The sequence below is a fragment of the Schistocerca cancellata genome, chromosome 8, assembly GCF_023864275.1.
Source record: "Schistocerca cancellata isolate TAMUIC-IGC-003103 chromosome 8, iqSchCanc2.1, whole genome shotgun sequence".
In the NCBI taxonomy this organism is placed as follows: Eukaryota; Metazoa; Arthropoda; class Insecta; order Orthoptera; family Acrididae; genus Schistocerca; species Schistocerca cancellata.
In genome coordinates, this window is record NC_064633.1 from 179,770,579 (window position 1) to 179,791,820 (window position 21,242).

General features: G+C 48.2%; 1 protein-coding gene across 1 annotated transcript in view; it reads left to right on the forward strand.

The window, feature by feature from the left end:
- Positions 1-21,242, forward strand: part of LOC126095456 (O-acyltransferase like protein-like) — a 359,981-nt gene that overhangs the window by 120,333 nt on the left and 218,406 nt on the right. Inside the window, exon 3 of the mRNA XM_049910248.1 lies at positions 13,806-14,023. Coding sequence (XP_049766205.1) covers positions 13,806-14,023 — 218 coding nt within the window. The remainder of the gene's footprint in view (positions 1-13,805; positions 14,024-21,242) is intronic.

The following is a 21,242-nucleotide window of genomic DNA, read 5'->3' on the forward strand; positions in this document are numbered from 1 at the left end:
AGCATTATTGATGGAGGGTGCCACGAACTTGTAAGTAATTTTTAGCAAGGTGTTCGGATACTTTTGATCACATAATGTATCTTTATCTGTTTCCGAGATACTGCGGATCAAAGTTACTCTACTTGTACACTCAAAATATGCATGTAAAATTAGGTACTTTTTTATGTCACTTAGCGCCGATAAATATGATATAAATGACCTCCGTTATCGTCTGGGAAACGCATGTTGTAGTACTTAAGCACACGGAAAATTTGTTTGCACGTAAAGTCGGGGCTGAGATCTGAAATTTAATTTCACATAAGTAAACAATCTTAGTTTTGCTGGCCAATACATTTCCTTTCATATTCGTTACATGCCCTGCTGCACTAGGGGAAAGAAGGGAACCAGTGGAAAATGCTCCTATCGAAGCAAAAAAAAAAAAAAAAAAAAAAAACGAACATATTCCCATTTATTCAAAGTACTGTGACTGAAATAGGGTACCAGCTGCCTCATGCTGTCTTCCTCAGCATATTTAAGAAAATTCCAAACAATTTGGCATGCCAACATATTCACGCTTTTTTATGCTGAGAGAGAAGAAGACAGTGGCAAAGATGTACCTGAAGATAGTAGACAGCGGTTGTGTTGTATAAGGAACTAAGTACATAATGACAGTGTGCGTGAGGGAGAGAGAGAGAGACAGTTGCAGTGCAACATGCTTGACGGTGACAGAACAGTGCTAGGAAAAGAGTGATGGTGATGGTGCGAGGAGGGTGGGAGGGGGACAGATAAAAAGAAAGTGGAAGTGAGTGCAAGCCAATGATAATGAGAGAAGAGTATATGACAATGACAACTAGGAAGAGAGAGATAGTGACAGTGTGAAAAGACAGCAACGGTAAGAAGGAGGGAATGGGATATTAGAAATAAGAGAGAGCAAGAGAGAGACAGTGGCAGTTAGTGGGGACTGTAGTAGTAGGGCAGAACGACGGGAACTGTGGCTGTGACTCAGGAGACAATGTCAGGGAGACGCAAAGAGAGAATGACAATGAGTTGGGATGAATAAGTGAATGGGAGAGGGCAAGTGGGAATGGATGTTACGAGAAACTTACAGCTATGTGCTAGTGGGTGTGAGTGAGTTACAATTAAGGGAGCTTGTGGGAATCTGGGGCGATTTTCATGTTAAAGAAAGCGGGAATATATTCGGATGCACCGATTTTTACGAATCTCCTGAGGTGATGGGGAAGGCAGAATTAGCAACTGGTAATCCACTTTCTAGTCAGAGCCTTTTAAATACACAGAAACATATTCTAATTTTTTGTAGTCCGAAAGGAGCACTTTTGTCTGCTTTCACTTAATACTGTATTCACGCAATGAAACTTACGTGACAGGAAGAGAATATACAATTTTCTTCTTTATTTGTAACGAGAAGAAAACTATTTAGTTTCCACCTGTCAATTGTGACACGAGCAGCAAAGAAATTTGCTATAGCTCTTAAAGGTGACGTAGGCATACGGGGTGAGCGCAACGAGGAACTATAGGGAAGACTGGAAACATCCCCCACCAATGAAAGAAAACTGTATAGTGTCAGACTGTAGGTTCAGCAGTCTCTGGTTCTGTATCCGCCCATTTTTTGATTTTTGAGCAGTCATCTGTTACTTCTTTAACTCATGTCAGGAATTTTTGTATGCGGAAAAAGCTGAGCTGCACCTTGGTTCTGATTCCCCGTTAAACTGGATGTTTCCCAGTAACACTGGCTGCGTAAATCAGTTTGGAGGGTAGAAGGTAGGCAGGGGCGAACCATTTCCCATAGGATCAATCCTTGTACCTGTTTTTACGATTCTATTATTAAAAAGGGATCATCGTGTAAGTACATTATAAACATCAGCAGTCGACTACTGTCCGCCCTATACGAAAGTGAGAACTGCATTAGGGCTCTAGGGACTGCCCGCTTCCGGGATGGAAACCTCTACTGTTCTATCAGGATGTAGACCGAGCACCTGCGTGGCGTCGTTATACGCAGTAAAACAGCATTAAAGGTCATTCCATTTATTACTCAGAATACATTTTGTTGCCGTGTCTTCTGCTACGGCTGGTTGCTACGCAGTCTGGAGAGGAATCAACTGAAACCAACAGCGTACTCAAGGCTGCACAATTACGGTGAATCTACTCGGAGCGGAAGTGAATGGTAGCCCGGCGCGGCGTTTTGTCGCCAGCTGACGATGTTGGTACGCCCTGTCTGTAGCCCTGGTTGAGACTGGCGGTGACCACGACGGGTGTGTTTGACTCACATGCCGATTCGTGGAGTACTCAGTCCCTTCTCGATCACTGCCGGCATTGTCCTATAAGGTGGACCGTGAGGCCGGATGCCGTGATGTCGTGTTGAATTCTGAAGATGGCCCGTCGGTACGGTAAGCCGACAAACTAGAGCGACGATGGAGTTTTGGGCAGCTTCTTTCGTGGTCCGCGCCCTTGCCTTTAGACTCCTGGACTACTCATCAGTGTTGACTGCTGTACTGATTTCAGTACTGGATGCAGCACTTCATTATCAGTGGCTACGAAAAGTTAATATCCTCGTAAGACAGCAAGTGTAAGATCAATAATAAAGCAATCTCACACACAAGATGTAGCCATGCCGTATCAGGGACGACATGAACGCCACCGATCCTACTGATTGGGTGTCATAGGCTAGTGCGCGTTGAGTATTTATGTCGTCGAGGAGAATCTCTTCTCTATAACGTCATTCGTAATCAGCAAATCGGTTCCGTTCTTCTCGAGTCGTCAGCGGTCTTCAGTTCCGCTACATCTGCTTAACGAGTGTGTTACACTCTTTTTGCCTCTTACATAACGTTACGATGCAATTCTCTCTGCTCTTGTTTAACGACTTTCTGCAGAGCTCGATACTCAAGAGTATCGAGGTTGGTGTCTTCCTGAATAAGTAACACTACTGAAATGTTTACGCTTCCCGACTGGATGCTTGTTGATACTTCGACATGACTAACGCCAGCTATTCAAACTTAGAAAATTTTATTCTCTCGTTTCCTTATTAATTTTTTCATTCTTGTGAGGAAATCATTGGAACCGTTCACAGCAATTATTTGCTATTTCTCTTTTCACTTTGTATTTTAGCAAATTATAAAATTTTCGGTTACCAAGTTACATTTACCTTTTAAAGGATAGTGTATACACGTCAGCTATATATTTTCTGATGGAGCATATTATATTGGAGTAATATCTTCTTCACACCAGTCTCTACTTTTCGCTTCCATTTATGTACATGACTATAAATCTTTTGGAATTGTTTCCTGCCCACTTTTTATGATCTTCCTGGAGGACTAAAATGTCCTCTGTAGGAATTAACATCAATTTCGTAAACACAGATCGTGTGAAGGCCAGCTCGCTCTGTTCGTCCACGAGATTCAGTTGGCACTGCGTTCCTTGACATCTGGAAGGTTTTCTATACATTTCCGCCAAATGAACAAAGTATGTGCGTACGAAATATCAGACTGGCTTTGTGGTTGGAGTGAAGAGCTCCTAGCACACAGAACAAAAAGTATGATTTTTGACAGAGGGGCGTCCTTCAAGGAAGTGTTATAATACTATTGCTATTGTAATATGTAGCTTATAAAAATCTTGTCCGACCAATATGTGAGCATTGCTCGTCAGTCAGACTCCTACCAGACAGGACCTACACAGGGAAGAGAGAAGATACGAAGTAGAGCAGCGTAAGTTTGTTGAGGAACCCCCGCAAGTATCACGCAGACTGTCCTCAAACTCCATTAGCAGACGCTTCAATGAATGTATAATGCTTCTTCATACGTAATCTAAAGTGAATACTTGGCGTTCGGTCAGCGGCTACAGAATTCAGTTGATTTATATGATATTGTAATCCCAGAATCAACTTCCGACATTAAAAAATCAAAAATATTTTAGTCAGTTTATAATGAAAACATGGCAAAAAAAATCGAAATACACTGAATGAAAATTATGTTGAAAATCCATTTAATTAGTCGACGATAACACGCCGCGTGGGATTAGCCGAGCGATCTAAGGCGCTGCAGTCATGGAATGTGGAGCTTGTCCCGGCGCAGGTTCGAGTCCTCCCTCGGGCATGGGTGTGTGTGTTTGTTCTTAGGGTAATTTAGGTTAAGTGGTGTGTAAGCTTAGGGATTGATGACCTTAGCAGTTAAGTCCCATAAGAAACTTCCTGGCAGATTAAAACCGTGAGCCCGACCGAGACTCGAACTCGGGACCTTTGCCTTTCGCGGGCAAGTGCTCGACCATCTGAGCTACCGAAGCATGAAACACATCCGGCCTCACAGCTTTACTTCTGCCAGTATCTCGTCTCCTACCTTCCAAACTTTACAGAAGTGCTCCTGCGAACCTAGCAGAACTAGCACTCCTGAAAGAAGGATATTGCGGAGACATGGCTTAGCCACAGCCTGGGGGTTCGCAGGAGCGCTTCTGTAAGGTTTGGAAGGTAGGGGACGAGATACTGGCAGAAGTAAAGCTGTGAGACCGGGCGTGAGTCGTGCTTCGGTGGCTCAGATGGTAGAGCACTTGCCCGCAAAAGGCAAAGGTCCCGAGTTCGAGTCTCGGTCGGGCACACAGTTTTAATCTACCAGAAAGTTTCATATCAGCGCACACTCCGCTGCAGAGTGAAAATCTCATTCTGGAAGTCCCATAAGGGCTCACACATATTTGAACATCATTTTCGATTTGACGAAAACACACGAATTCCTGACGAAGAAATTGCGTGAAGTATCTCTTCTAAGAGGAAGATAAAAGAGATATAAATAATTAATATTAGCATAAAAAGAAATGAAACATTCTGGTTGTCCCACAAACTGTGAAATTAACTTTGGGCAATACTCGTGCCATGCATGTTAGTGTAACGGGCCTTCTGCCTGTGTTGCTATCGTCGCAGTCTGCGTTCGGCAGGGCAGCAGTGCGCACCGCGCTCGGCCGTCCACGCCGCTGCGCGCGCGGAGTGTTTTGTTTACTTCCTCGTCACAGCGCTTCTCAGTCGAACAAGCTGTAATGGCCAACTCTTACAGAAAGAACACTCTTAAGTTCACCTTCTCAAACGAATACGCACGACCCAAAGCACTGGCCGTCGAACGCTTCCTACGCGAAGACGTGAAGATCCCGCGTGACGAACTCATCGGCATACACCTATCGATCATTAGCAGCGTCGTTTATGTCAAGATGACTTCCGACGCTGCCTGCAATGAGATCATTCAAAGGACGTGACATGGACTAAAATTTCGGCACTCCGACGGAAACGTCGGGCCTGTGGATGTCGACCATGCAGGACTTGGCCTTCGGACGATCCGTGTATTCGAACTGCCTTTCGAGGTGAATGAAGATGAAGTCATCGCGGCGCTAAGCCCGTTCGGAAAAGTCCAGAGCCACGTAGCCGAGACATGGGCACAGTTTACGACGTATCCGGTACTTAATGGTGTGAGACAAGTCCGAATCGATCTCAAACGGCACGTTCCATCGTACATTTCTATCGGCGGCTGCCGTGCGGTGGTCATTTACGACGGACAACCTCGAACATGTTCCGGTTGTGGCAAAGAAGGACACGTCCGTAATGAATGCCTGCAACGCCGCATCACACAACTACGGCCCGACGATACGAACACCGACAGAACCACGACCACCCTTCCAGTCACCTATGCGGCGACACTGCACGTCCAGCCCTCACAAGGCGCCGTTCATGAGCTTCTCTCTGGTCCGATACACCCGGAGGCGTCCCAGCACCTTGACACCGGCGATGCCGCCCGTGAACATGTCCAACAGCCGGACACACCAACGATAGAAGATCACAAGGATACCAATGAGAGTGTTCTGGAGAATGAAGACCGCGTCACAGCACCCGCGGCTTTTGTACAGGAACGACGTGAATCTCTTCCTTCCTCAGACACCGAAACTCATTGCCGAAAGCAGAAGTCGCCCAAACGACGAAAAAAACGCCGCAAGACATCAGACTCGACTATTGAGCCCCCTCCGCAGGACGAAGAGATGCCACATCACTCCGACGGAGAACACGATAACACTTTCTCCTCTGCCACGGAGACGCGTCATCCACAAGACGGTGAACCGGCCAACAGAGATCGTGCGCAAGCCCCGCGCCCAGAAGCCATGGAACATAGCACGCCTGTTGTCACCGACGCCATTGAGTCGACTCGGCCAGCGCTGCCACCTCTCGCCGATGTCAAACCTGTCGGACACCTTTCATGGGCGGATGACACGGATGTCCCACCTCCATCTGATGCGGAAATGAGATCTGTTTCTCCGTTAGACCGACACTAAAATGGGGGAAGTTTCTACGGCGACTCCTGCGACTTCTATGGACTTCCAGCATCCACCACAACAATCTTCACCAGCTACGAACCTATCGGCAGCACGGATCTCCCATCAGGCGTACCGAATAGCTACTATCAATACTAATAATATCGGCTCCCACACTAAACTTCAACTGCTCCGTGACACGCTACGAGCAGCGGACATCGACATCGCCCTGTTACAAGAACTGAGAACAGCGACTTGGACTGGGTGTTATGGATATGAGACGTACGCCGCCCCTGCAGCTATGGAACACTCAGGCGCAGCCATCCTCCTCCGAGAAGGAATTGCAGTTTCCGATGTCGCATACCTCCCAACAGCGCGAGGGGTGGCCATAATAGTTGAAGGACTCAAAATCATAAATCTCTACGCCCCATCGGGCACTGATAAACGGAGGGATCGCTCCCATTTCTACGCAGAAGATATAACGCCTTTATTCCTCGGTCGATACGATCATCTCATCGTAGGTGGAGATTTCAACTGTGTTCTCGAGCGCACAGACCAATACCCTCATTTCACCACATGTCCCGAACTTCGCTTCCTCGTCCGCCGCCTTCGTCTCCTCGACACTTGGCGAGTGGTACACGGCGACCGCCCGGGGTATACACACATCACGAGCCACTCCGCCAGCCGACTTGATAGAATATACATCTCTAACGCTCTAAAATCAGTTCTCCTCGACGCGGAACGTTGGCCGTCTGCCTTTTCGGATCATGACATCTATATCTGTACCATGAACCTACGTCGACAATCTATATGGCGCAGTGCAGGACCTTGGAAACTCAATGTCGCGCTACTGCGGGACCCTGAATGTCGACAACAGGTCACCGACACGTGGCACACCTGTGTTCGACGCATTATGCGTTACGAGACCACACTGCAGTGGTGGTTGCTGTGCGCCAAACCGGCCATCCGACGCACATTGACACACTATGGCAGAGCCAAAGCCAGGTGGAATCACCATACAACTGATTTCTACTATAGCGCTCTACGTGAACTCATGGATCATCCTCCATCCCCGGATCGCCTCCAAGAAGATCAACGCATCAAGGCAAAGATTTTATCCTTGAACAGATGCCGTCTAGAGGGAGCCATTGTACGAGCCCGCAGCCAAGACAGGATTAACGGTGAAGAACCTTCTATGCATCATATTGTTCAAAATGTTCGTCGACGCCGACAGGCTTTAATGACAACTTTAGACTTACCTGATGGACGACGGCTGACTTCGCAAGCTACCATTGCGGATGCATTCACAACGCACTATAGACTTTTCTATCAAGAAGTACCTGCCGGTGCAGAGGCCATTGCTGAGGTTGCCCAGGAGACACTTGGTACTCTAAACGCAGCAGCTGCAACCCTCCTGACTGCTGAAGTGACCACCGACGACGTCCAAGGCGCTGTGGCCAAGGGGTCTCTGAATCGATCTCCCGGCCCGGATGGTTTACCTCTCGAATTTTACAGAACCTTCCAAGATTTGATGATGCCACGATGGAGGGACATGTACTGGGAACTTTTGTCCGGCGCGGCGAACCCGCCACCAATGTTCATGGAAGGCTTACTTGTACCAGTCCCGAAACCCGCAGGAGGAACACGACTCGACAGTTATCGGCCGATCACGTTACTCAATTCGGACTTCAAGATTTTCACACGCCTTCTAGCAGTGCGACTCAAACGTGTCTTACGGGACATTGTTTCCCACGAACAAACATCCTTAGGCGGCGATCGTAATATACAGACAGCCCTCAGTGAATATCGAGATGTGATCGCTGTGGCAACACACTCGCGACTGCCAGGCGCTTTAATCTCCATCGACTTCAAACAAGCGTTTGACCGCGTCAATCATGCATTCCTCAACGCAGTGATGGACCGAATGGCAATTCCCCCGACGTTCACGCAGGTGATTATGCGGCTCCTTCGTGGAGCAACGTCCAGACTTCTCGTCAACGGCAGACTTACGGAACCTATACGGATTGAACGCTCAGTACGGCAGGGTTGTCCATTGTCGACGGTGCTTTATGCCATTGCGATGGAACCACTCATTTGCGGATTACGGCGACGTTTGACAGGTATTCCACTCCGGGATCATATGTTCCGCTGCCGAGCTTATGCGGACGACTTGGCCCTCGTCGTACGTTCAGCGGCTGACGTACAAGCTGCGATGCAGTGGATTACCCGTTACAGTGCAGGGGCAGGGAGCGTTATGAACGTGGCAAAATCATGCGCCATGAAGATCGGCCGCGGCCTTCCCGCAGACAGCGTAGTTCCATTTCAACTGGTGGACACCCTTTGTTGTCTCGGATTGGTGTACACCCGAGACATTCGCCGCACCTCGGCGATTAATTTTCGGGCGCTGCTGCAACGCATCCGGGCCAACATACAAAATCACATACTACGCCCGCTGAATATGTGCCAGAGAGTCACCTTCGTCAATACCCATCTGGCGGCTCGGATACCCCATATAGCGCAGATTCTGCCCATCACTGCGACAATGGCGGCCAGGTTACAGGCGGCATTCGGCTATTTCATTTGTTCTGGACACATCTTCAAAGTCCAGTATGAAGCTCTCACCTTACCGAAGCGGGATGGTGGCCTCGATCTGGTTAATGTGAGAGCCAGGACTACGGCACTTTACACCAATACTATGCTCCGGTTATGGAAAAGCCAAAATGCTAGTTTTACTGGAATGTTGACTACCGAGCTCGCACCTGTTTCGAGACGCCCACCGACGTCTTTGGCACACATCCCACCTCCGATGTCACATATCGGCCGTTTCTTTTTGGAGTACAGCTACATATGCACCGAGCTCCCCAGGACCAGGAAGACGACCACCCGCGACATCTACCGCCTTCTCCGAAAGTCTCCACCCCACAACCCCGTCGAAACACGTCACCCCCAGGTTTCATGGCCTACAGTTTGGAAAACGATCCACCAACCGTATCACACCACTGACACCACCTCTATGTGGTACCTTCTCGTCAACGGCAAGTATACTACAAGACAGAAACTGCATCGCATCGCACTGGTGGACTCACCCCTGTGCCTCAAGTGCAATGTCGAAGATACAGATTTACATCGTTTTGAGTGTGGGCCAGCAGCAGCTGTCTGGACCCTCGTACAGAAGATTGTGGCTTTCTACCTCCGAGTACCACCACATCACGTTTCTCCCACTATGATGATATATCCCGACACGACCTACTTTCCATCGGCTAAGTGGCACGCCATCACATGGATCAGTGGCATGGCTGTCAACTACCTCTTCCGGGACGACATTGTCGATCCGGCGGACTTTTGGACACGCCTCCAAGTACATCACCACACCCTTCGCCGGCATCGACACTATCGGGCCACTTTCGCGAACTATTTACAGAGCATTTTCACCAACCCGCCTCAAAGCTGGAATCTGAACGAACCGTGCCAGCCAAGACTGGACGATCCCACGTTCCCCTTCAATGGTCAATGATAGAATGCATTTTGTTCTAGGCGCGCCAAAGTGGAGCATGGCGCGGAAAGTATTCCTATTTTATTTCACTTCTCTTTTCTCCTCCTCGTCTAAGTTTTTTTTTTCTCCTTACACATGTTTATCCTTTTCACACATAGCTCTCTATCTGCAGCCTATTTGTTTTCTTTCTCTTGTGCTCCCAAAAAAAAAAAAAAAAAAAAAAAAAAATTGCTGCTCATGGTGAGACTGTATACTCATTTATGTTAACAAAAAACATAAAAATACAAAAGAAGGCCGTTGCGGAAATATAGCTACCTTTTATGTTTTACGTTTTCAAAGAATATTGTGTTATTTTATGAAGAACGTCGTCTTTTATTTTCATACCCAAGAGGTTTTTTATTTGTTTTCTACAAAAAAAATAATTAGTAGAGCACTTAAAAAAAAAAAAAGATGGTAGAGCGCTTGCCCGCGAAAGGCAAAGGTCCCGAGTTCGAGTCTCGGTCGGGCACACAGTTTTAATCTACCAGAAAGTTTCATATCAGCGCACACTCCGCTGCAGAGTGAAAATCTCATTCTGGAAGTCCCATAAGGGCTCACACATATTTGAACATCATTTTCGATTTGACGAAAACACACGAATTCCTGACGAAGAAATTGCGTGAAGTATCTCTTCTAAGAGGAAGATAAAAGAGATATAAATAATTAATATTAGCATAAAAAGAAATGAAACATTCTGGTTGTCCCACAAACTGTGAAATTAACTTTGGGCAATACTCGTGCCATGCATGTTAGTGTAACGGGCCTTCTGCCTGTGTTGCTATCGTGCGCGAAACCCAAATCGTAGACATTTTTGCGTACTACCCCTCAACGACAGGAAAGCATTTTATATTATCCAAAGCGATGAGCGGTGGATCGCGCTTTAGACAAGGGGCGACGGAACACTGTGCCGACGCCGCGACCGAGTGTCAGCAAATGGGACTGGAGAGTTCTTTTATATGTGGCCTTCAAGGGGACTGCCTAGCAAGAAATATTATTAGACGGAACTGTTATTACTGATGTATAAAAAAGTGAAATGCGTTGTAACTGAGCTACCATCAGTTTCAGCACTCCAGCATTCAGAAGAAAGGCTCTGGAGAAATTCAGGAAACGAGCAGTTTCGACCTCGAGACGTTGCTTTCAGATGACGCGCTATTTACCGCTGCGCAGGCGTTGCATAACACCTCGATTAAAAGACGAGTCTTCCTCCAAAAACAACTGCAACCTACATTATTACCAGTATGTACAGATATCCGGTTTTAGTGCATTATCAGCGTGGTCACGTATTTTTACCGTGTCGCAATCGGCGCGGATTTAGATTCTGTGGCGGCCAGCCATATGCAGGTTTTAGGTCGAGCAGTGTACCGAAACAACATTTGCTTTTACATTTTTTTCTAAACTAAAACATTTTTGATATGCTCAAGATACACTGAAGAGCAAAAGAAACTGGTAAACCTGCCTAATATCGTGTAAGGCCCTCACGAGAAGTGCTGCAACACGACATGGCATCGGCTCGGCTAATGTCTGAAGTAGTGCTGGAGGGAACTGACACCATGAATGCAGGACGGCTGTCCATAAATCCATAAACGTCGCTGTTCTGAACAGTACGTTGCAAGCCATCCCAGGTATGTTCAATAATGTTCATGTCTGGGGAGTATGGTGACCAGCGGAAATGTTTAAACACAGAAGTGTGTTCCTGGAGCTATTCTGTAGCAATTCTGGACGTGTGGGTGTCGCATTGTCCTGCTGGAATTGCCCACGTCCGTCGGATTGGACAATGGACAATGGACATGAATGAATGCAGGTAATGAGACAGGACGCTTAAGTTCGTATCACCTGTCAGAGTCGTATCTAGATGTATCAGGGGTCCCATATCACTCTACTTGCACTCCCCCAACACCATTACAGAGCTTCCACCAGCTTCAACAGTCCCCTGATGACATGCACAGTCCATGGATTCATGAGGTTGTCTCCACACCCGTACACGACCATCCGCTCGATATCATTTGAAACGAGACTCGTCCAACCAGGCAACATGTTTCTAGTCATCAACAGTCCAATATCGGTGTTGACGGGCCCAGGCGAGACGTAAAGCTTTGTGCCGTGCAGTCATCAGGGACACATGGCCTTCGGCTCCGAAAGCCCATATCGATGATGTTTCGTTGAATGGTTCGCACGCTGGCATTTGTTGATGGCCCAGCATTGATATCTGCAGGAATTTGCGGAAGGGTTGCACTTCTGTCACGTTGAACGATTCCCTTCAGTCGTCGTTGGACCCGTTCTTGCAGGATCTTTTCCCGACCGCAGCGATGTCGGAGATAAGATGTTTTACCGGATTCCTGATATTCACGGCACACTCGTGTCGTACGGGAAAATCTCCACTTCATCGCTACCTCGGAGGTGCAGGTGTGCACCGCTCGTGCGCCGACTATAACACCACGTTCAAACTCACTACACCTTGATAACCTGACAGTGTAGCAGCAGTAACCCATCTAACAACTGTGCTAGTCACATGTTGCCTTATGTAGGTGTTGCCTACCGCTGCGTCGTATTTTGCCCGTTTACGTATCTTCGTATTTGAATAAGCATGCCTATACCTCTTTCTTTGGCGCTTCAGTGTAAATACATATAAAGCTGCATCCACTGGGGCAAGAAAAGTCGTGGGATACCCCCTAGCTTTGTGGCGGACCACATTTTGCCCAGCGTTGTGCGGCAACTCGGCGTGGCATGGATTCAGCAAGTCATTGGAAGTTCCCTGCACAAATTACTGAAACATGCCGTCTCTCAACCGCCGTCCATAACTGCGCAACGTTACCGGAGCACGATTTTGTGCATGAACTGACCCCTCCATTATTTCCCATAAGTTTGCGATTGGATACATGTTCGGCAATCTAGGTGGCCAAACTATTCGCTCGAATTTTCCAGAATGTGTGGTGTCACCGCCAGCCACCACACTTGCTAGGTGGTAGCCTTTAAATAGGCCGCGGTCCATTAGTATACGTCGGACCCGCGTGTCGCCACTGTCAGTGATTGCAGACCGAGCGCCGCCACACGGCAGGTCTAGTGAGATGTTCTAGCACTCGCCCCAGTTGTACAGCCGACTTTGCTAGAGATGGAACTGACAAATTACGCTCTCATTTGCCGAGACGATAGTTAGCACAGCCTTCAGCTACGTCATTTGCTACGACCTAGCAAGGCGCCATTACCAGTTTATATTGAGATTGTAATTATGTATCATCAAGAGCGATGTTCTCCAATTATGGATTAAAGTTAAGTATTACATCAACTACGTACTTTATTTATTAGACTCAACTCCTTTAATTGTTCCAGACCTCACGCCAGTCTGCGTGAGCTTAAACACGTGCCTTTCGGCATCCTCGCATAGTGACTTGGCTGTCTTGCCAAGTCACAACAGAATGTTCTTCAAATCAACCTTGAACATTTGTGTGCCGGTGACTTTTGTCATCGATAAAATTCAATCGTTATTTGGCAACATGACATCCATGAATCCCTGCAAATGGCCTCCCAGTATCCAAACAACCAGAGGACAGCACCGCTGCCTGCGGTCGTTATGTGAAGGGTGTCGGCCACTGTTTTATCCATTGTGAGAGGCAGTGCCTAAAGTATGGTATTCTCGGCACACTCTTGACCCTGTGGATATCGGATTTTTAAAAACTCTCACGATTTCCGAAATGGAATGTTGCATGCTTCTAGCTCCAACTGCCAATCATGACACGTCTGCCAGTGCACTGCCCTTTTATATCTTTGCACGCTATACTACCGCCAGCTGGACCCAGTCCATTTCATGTAAGCAGCCCACACCGTTGTGGACCCACCACCAGCTCGCAGAGTACATTGTCGACAACCTGGGTCGATGCCTTCGCGACTCTTACCAACTGAAATCGCTATCCATGACTTTCGCCACCTCAGTGTATTGTGTAATTCACCCGCGCTATGTGTTGTCCTCAGGCAGAAGGTGATCAGGCGCTGCGGTGTGCTTTTCCAGGGGCGCCAGCACCGCCTAGAGCGGCGCCGCGACGTCTTCCGGTGGGGCGTGTGTCTCCCGACGTCGTGCGGGCCCGACGACGCAGCCTCCCTCGTTCGTGACGCAGCGGCTCTCGCGCTACCCCCGGAGGCGGGAGCGCACGTCACCGTCTCCAGCGACGCCTGCCACAGCAGCGGTGACCGCGACGGCCGCCGCCTCGCGCCGCACCCTCTCCTGCTGTGAGTGCCTTCTCTATCTGCTTCCTTGCGTGGGCTCGCTCACCGTCTCACTTCGGAATTTTTTTTTAAATTCATCACTAATCTGAATGATTTGATACGGCCCTTCACAAATTCCTCGTTTGTGCCAACCTCTTTATCCCAGACATCATTTGCAACCAGTCGTCAAATAATTTCTGGGATGTATTCCAATATGTCTACCTCTTCAGTTTCTAGCGTTTACTGCTCCTTCTTGTACCATGGCAGTTATTCCCTGATGTCTTGACAGATATTCCTTCATCCTGTATCTTATTCTTGTCAGTGCCTTCCGTATAACCCTTTCTTCGCTATTTATGCGCAGTACCTCTTCCTTCCTTACCTTATCAGTTCACCTAATATACAACGTTCTTTTGTAGCACCTCATGTCAAATGCTTTGTTTCTCTCCTGTTCTGGTTTTCTCATCCATGATTCCCTACCATACATGCTGTGCTTCCCCCCCCAGGGGTCCACAACTCTTTTGTGGATACGTATGTAGCGAGCACGGGACCCTGAGCTAATGTGGCCCTCCTTCCTTTCCCGCATCCTTCCCCATCCCCCATCTTCGCCCCCCCCCCTCACCTCCGCCTCTTTCCTTCCCTTTCTCCCACTCTGGGAGTATGTTTTGTGCCTACGTCCGGAGACGGACACTCGAAAATGTAACAAATTCTTCACTTTCTCTGCTTGCAAGTCTTCGTCCTTCCTTTGTCCTTCTCTTACCCTTACCTCTTCTCTTTACCCTTTTCTCCACTGCGGCGTTTGAGACCTCTCTTCTTTCCTTTCCCTTTCTTTGTTTTTCCCTTTCTCTTTTTTCCTCCCAGTGCGTGTCTGAAGGCCGACCACGCATTCCCATGCGTAGCCGGTGACGGGGTAACGCGTAATTCCCCGCCCCAGGTAGACAGGTAGGACACGTATGTACCCCCTGGTAACGGCCAGGTCCAGGGAGGCGTGATAACCCGAGCTGATACCTTCCGAAAGTGCTGATTGGTCCCTCCGTCCGTTTCTCGGGAGGTGTGACCTAAGGTGTGAACAATCACCTAAGGCGGGTGTGCCCTCAGAGAGGGCCACCACAAGGGAGGAGCGCGCCATCAGAGACGCCGGTAATCATGGGGGATACTTCCGCAATGGTTTCCTCATCTTATACTATGTCTTCTCACAAGCGTAAGTTCAGTGAGTCTCAGCCACAGACAGTTCTTCCATCGTTGCCACAGTTCCTTGTTGTTTCTCGGTCTGACGAAGGTCACGTCATCTCCACGGTCAACCCTCTCATTATTCAGAAAGGTGTCGACGCAATTGCGGGTCCCATAAAGTCTTGTTCCAGATGACGTAATGGCTTGTTATTATAAAAATTCAGTGCCATCCAGGCACAAAAATTGCTACGTGCTACACTGCTACACACCTTCCCTGTCAGGGTGGAAGCGCACTGCACTTTAAATTCCTCACGTGGGGTCGTTTATACACGCTCCCTCGACGGATTGTCCGACGAGGAAATTCAACACCACCTGTCTGACCAGGACGCAACGGCTGTTCATCGAGTCAGGAAAAGGGTTGACATGAACATCGTTCCAACCCGTACTGTCTTCTTGACATTTGACAGAGTTCAACTTCCATCGAACATAAAAGCGGGCTATGAAATAATTTACGTTCATCCTTACATCCCAAACCCTACGCGTTGCTATCGGTATCAGCAGTTCAGTCATACCAGCCAGTCCTGTTCCAATCCGGCCAAATGTGTTATGTGTGGCAAGGATGCCCATGAGGGTGCTTGTCCACCTCCATCCCCTCGTTGCATCAACTGTATGGGTGACCACGCTGCTTCCTCTAGAGATTGCCCCATTTTTAAAGACGAAAAACTCATTCAGGAAATCAGAGTGAAGGAAAAGGTGTCGACCTTTGCTGCTCGAAAATTATGCCTCAGACAGGTAGATACAGCACTGTCCTTGCCTCTCCTTGGCCAACAAAGGAGGCGGCCACGCAGACTTGTGATCTCACCTTTAGTGCCACGGTCGTCAGATCGGCCAGCGCAAAGGTCGCCTGTTCAACCTCACCACTTTCGCCTGCTCACTCTATGGCTCACCCTTCATCGGGTTCTGCTAAATCTCGAGCCCAAAAGTCAGACACCCGGACTTCCAAAAAAGAGCCGTCTCGTGAAGATTTTTTACATACCCCAACTTCACAACCATCGGTTCCTCCTTCATCTAAACATCCCGTTTCCAAGAAGGTTAATAAGAAACCCAGTTCCTCTCCTTCTCCGCCACAGCGTGTCCCATCTACAGCACCACCTGGCGGTAGCCGCCCTCGGCCGTCTTCTGTGTCGCCGAGGCGCACTGCTGGCGGCCGATCAACCGGCCGATCGCTGGTGGCAAGAGATGCTCCTGAACAACCTATGGGTCAAGATCTTCTGCCTTCGGCTGAATGCCGTTCCACACTGTCGGTCGCAAGCTCTGAGCAGTCGTTGAGTTGAGGGCAACCTTGGTCACATTCTTACATTTTCTGTCCACCGTATGTCCATTATCCATTGGAATATCCGCGGCATTCGAGCCAATCGGGATGAATTGTCGATCATCTTACGATCCTACTCGCCGGTCATCTTCTGTCTTCAGGAAACAAAGCTGCGTCCCGACGACCGCTTTGTTTTCCCCCATTTTCAGTCAGTCCGATTAAATCTCCCCTCTGTTGAAGGCACTCCAGCACATGGAGGACTCATGATTCTTCTCCATGATACTCTCCATTATCACCCAATCCCCTTAGACACTTCCTTCCAAGCTGTCGCTGTCCGTCTTTCCCTCTCTGGATACACCTTCTCTCTTTGTACATCGTCCACACCAATGGCACAAGCTGATCTCCTTCATCTTCTTGGTCAGCTTCCGCCCCCCTGATTGCTGGTTGGGGACTTCAATGCCCACCACCCGCTTTGGGAATCTCCGCATCTTTGTCCACGCGGCGCACTATTGATAGACGTCTTCCACCAAGCGGATCTTGTTTGCCTCAAAACTGGGGACCCTACGTTTTTATCTGCCTCCACGACAAATTTCTCTCATTTGGGCCTTTCGGTCGGTACTGTTCCGCTAGCTCGGCGCTTCGAATGATTCGCTCTTGCTGATACACACTCGAGTGACCACTTTCCATGTGTCCTTCGATTGCAACCACAACTGCCATATATGCGCCCGAGACGCTGGAAGTTTGCCCAAGCCGACTGGACACTTTTTTCGTCTCTCGCGACATTCGATGGCCGTCACTTTCCTAGCGTCGACGATGAGGTCACTCATATTACAGAAGTTATTCTTACAGCCGCGGAACATTCAATACCTCGCACCTCCGAATTGCCCCGGCGCCCCCCAGTTCCTTGGTGGAATGAGGCGTGCCGTGACGCAATACATGAGCGGCGACGTGCTCTTCGCTTTCTCAGACACCATCCTACTTTGGCCAACTGTATCCGGTATAAACAGTTCCGTGCGCGATGCCGTTGCGTCATCCGCGATAGCAAGAAGGCAAGCTGGCACTTATTTACTATCTCATTTAACACCTTCACCCCCTCCTCGGAAATTTGGAGTCGGATTCGACGGTTATCTGGCGCACCTAGTTTCTCCCCGGTCTCTGGGCTCACTGTTGCGCATGATAATTAGTGGACCCCTTCGCAATTTCCAACTCATTGGGTCAACACTTTGCTGAGATTTCGAGCTCTTCAGATTACTCGCCAGCGTTTCTCCCGAAGAAACGAGCAGCGGCAGTGCAACCTCTTGCTTTCTCCTCTAAAAGTCGCGAAAGCTATAATACTGTTTTCTCCATGCGGGAACTCCAACATGCACTCTCTTCTTGTTGCTCCTCCGCCCCAGGACCGGATGGTATCCACATCCAAATGTTGCTGCATTTATCATACCATAGTCTGCGTTACCTCCTTCGCCATTATAATCGAATTTGGACCGACAGTACTTTTCCCAGACGATGGCGGGAAGCTATCGTCGTTCCTGTTCCGAAACCTGGAAAGGACAAACATCTCCCCTCTAGCTGTCGCCCCATTTCTCTCACGGGTAGTGTATGTAAGGTTTTGGAGGGTATGGTGAACTACCGTTTAGCTTGGTGGCTAGAGTCCCGCAGTCTTTTAACACCTGCCCAATGCGGATTCCGAAAGCATCGTTCTGCAGTTGTTGCTCTCTCCACTTATATCATGAACAATTTTCTATGGAAACGCCAAACAGTAGCAATATATTTTGATCTGGAGAGAGAGCATACGATTCCTATTGGAGGACAGGCATCCTCCGCACACGGTTCTCTTGGGGCTTTCGAGGTCGGCTGCCCCTTTTTCTTATCGAATTTATGGCAGAGCGCACGTTTAGAGTGCGGGTGAACACTGCTCTCACCCGTACTTTCTCCCCAGGGCTCCGTGCTAAGTGTTGTACTCTTTGCCATTGCCATAAATCCAATTATGGATTGTCTCCTTCCTGATGTCTCGGGCTCCCTCTGTGTGGGCGATTTTGCGATCTACTACAGCTCTCAACGGACCACCCTTCTTGAACGACATCTTCAAGGATGTCTCGATCGCCTCCACTTTTGGAGCATCGAAACAGGCTTCCGATTTTCTCCCATTAAGACCGTTTGTGTTAGTTTTTGGCGTCGTACGGACTTTCTTCCACCTTCCTTACATCTAGGACCTGTCAACCTTCCGTTTTCGGACGTCGCTAAATTCTTGGGTCTTATGTTTGACAGATAACTGTGCTGGTCCTCCCACGTTTCCTATCTTTCGGCTCGCTGTCTGCGATCCCTCAACACCCTCCGTGTCCTGAATGGTACCTCCTGGGGAGCGGAGCGAGTGGTCCTTCTCCGCCTCTATCGCGCCTTAGTGCGCTCGGCCGTCTATTCTTCGGCGTCTCGACTCTATCCACCACCGTGGATTACGTTTAGTGTCTGGAGCTTTTTACACCAGCCCTGTGGAAAGCCTTTATTCTGAGACTGCTGAACCTCCGCTGTCCAATCGGCGAGCTGTCCTTCAGAGTCGTTATGCTAGCCATCTGTCTTACATGCCTGCTAATCCAGCCCATGACATTTTTTTCGACGCTTCCTTGGATTTAGGGTATGCAGGTCACCCTTCCTCCCTACTACCACCGGGAGTCCGTTTTCCGTCAACCACTCCATTCTCTTTCCTTCCGCTTTCCTAAAACTTTCTTGACAACTTGGGGTACAGCATCGCCTTGGCTACGTCCCAGGACCTGCCTGCTCCGTGACCGTTGTCAGTTTCCCAAGGATGGTACCCCTTCACTTGTTTATCGTCGGGTATTTGCTGCTCTATGTGCACAAATGAAGGAAGCCACATTTGTTTACACTGATGGCTCAAAAACATCGTTCGATGTAGGGAGTGCCTATATTGTTGGCGACACCCCAAATCGATTTCGGCTTCCCGACCAGTGTTCGGTTTATACTGTGGAGCTTTACGCTGTTCTCCAGGCTGTCCAATACATCCGTCGCCATCAGCGGCTACAGTATGTTATCTGCTCGGACTCTCCCAGCTCTCTCCTCAGTCTCCAAGCTCTCTACCCTGTCCACCCTCTGGTCCACCGGATTCAGGACTGCCTCCACTTGCTCCACTTGTGGAGCGTCTCTGTGGCGTTCCTCTGGATCCCTGGACACGTTGGTATCTGTGGAAATGAGGCGGCCGATATAGCGGCCAAGGCTGCAGTCTCTCTTCTTCAGCCAGCTATTCGAATGATTCCCTTCGCCGATCTACAGAGTGTTATATGTCGTCGTGTTGCTCTTTTATGGCACGTACATTGATCGACACTTCCCAATAATAAATTGCGGGACGTGAAAGCTCTTCCCTGTGCTTGGACCTCTTCCTCCCTAACGCGTCGTCGGAAGGAGGTAATTTTAACTAGACTCCGGATAGGGCACTGTCTTTTTAGCCATCGACATCTTTTAAGTGGCGATCCTCCCCCACTCTGTCCCCACTGCTCTCAGATGTGGACCGTAAGACACCTTTTACTTGAGTGTCCCTATTTTACTCCGTTACGCGCCCGTCTACAACTGTCGCCTGATATATCTTCCATTTTAGCAGATGACACGCGCTCAGCCGTTCGCGTTCTCGAGTTTATTAGTGCCAGTGAGATGACGTCAGTCATTTTTGGGGGACAATCAACCCCCTTCTATAGTGTTTTTTTAAGCTTTCCTTCTGTTTTTAGTTCCTCCAATTTTTTGAGTTTCGTTCCCATTGCTGCTGGTTTCCAGTTTCGTTTTTATACCTTTTCCTAAGTCACGGACCGGGTTCTAATGACCGTAGCAGTTTTGCGCCCTAAAACCATAAGAAAAAAAATTGCTGTTTTTCAGACGTACATTTTCAGAAATTTCTTCCTCAGATTACGGTCTATGTTTGATACTAAAAGACTTCTTTTTGGCAGAAACACCTTCTTTGCCTCTGCTAGTCACTTTGTATGCCATTCTTGCTTCGTCCGTCATAGGTTATTTTGCTTCCAAAGAAACAGAATTTCTTAACATCCCCTACTCCATGACCACCAATTTTTACATTAGCTTTATCGCTATTCTCTTTTATGCCACTTCTCTTTACTTTCGTATGTCTTCGGTTTATTCGCAATCAAGATTCTGTACTCATTCGACTGTACATTTCATACAATGGATTCTGTACTTCTTCTTTCCCTACAATGATTATAGCAACGTCACCAGGAATCCTTATCGTTCAAATACTTATTCCCTGACTTTTAATCCGACTCTTAAATCTTTCTTTTATTTCTGTAATTGCTTCTTCTATATACAAATTGAGCAGTAAGGACGAAAGACGGCAACCCTGTCTTACATTCTTTTTAATCCGACCACTTAGTTCTTGGCGTTCCAGTCTTATTGTCCCCTCTTGGTTCTTGTACATATAGTATATTACCTGTGGATTCGAATAGCTTACTCCTGCTTTTCTCAGAACTGTGAACGTCGTGTACCATTGTACAGTGTCGAACGCTTTTCCTAGGTAGACAAATCCTATGAAAGTGTTTTGATTTTTCTTCAGTCTTGCTTGCATTATCAGCTGAAACGTCAGAACTGTCTCTCTGGTGCCTTCACCTTTCGTAATGTCAAACTAATCGTCATAGAACGGATTCTAAGTCTTCTTTTCCATTCTTCTGTATATTATTCTTCTCAGCAACTTGCATGCACGAGCTGTTCAGCTGTTTGTGGGGTACTTCTCGTAGTTACCTGATTTTGCTGTCT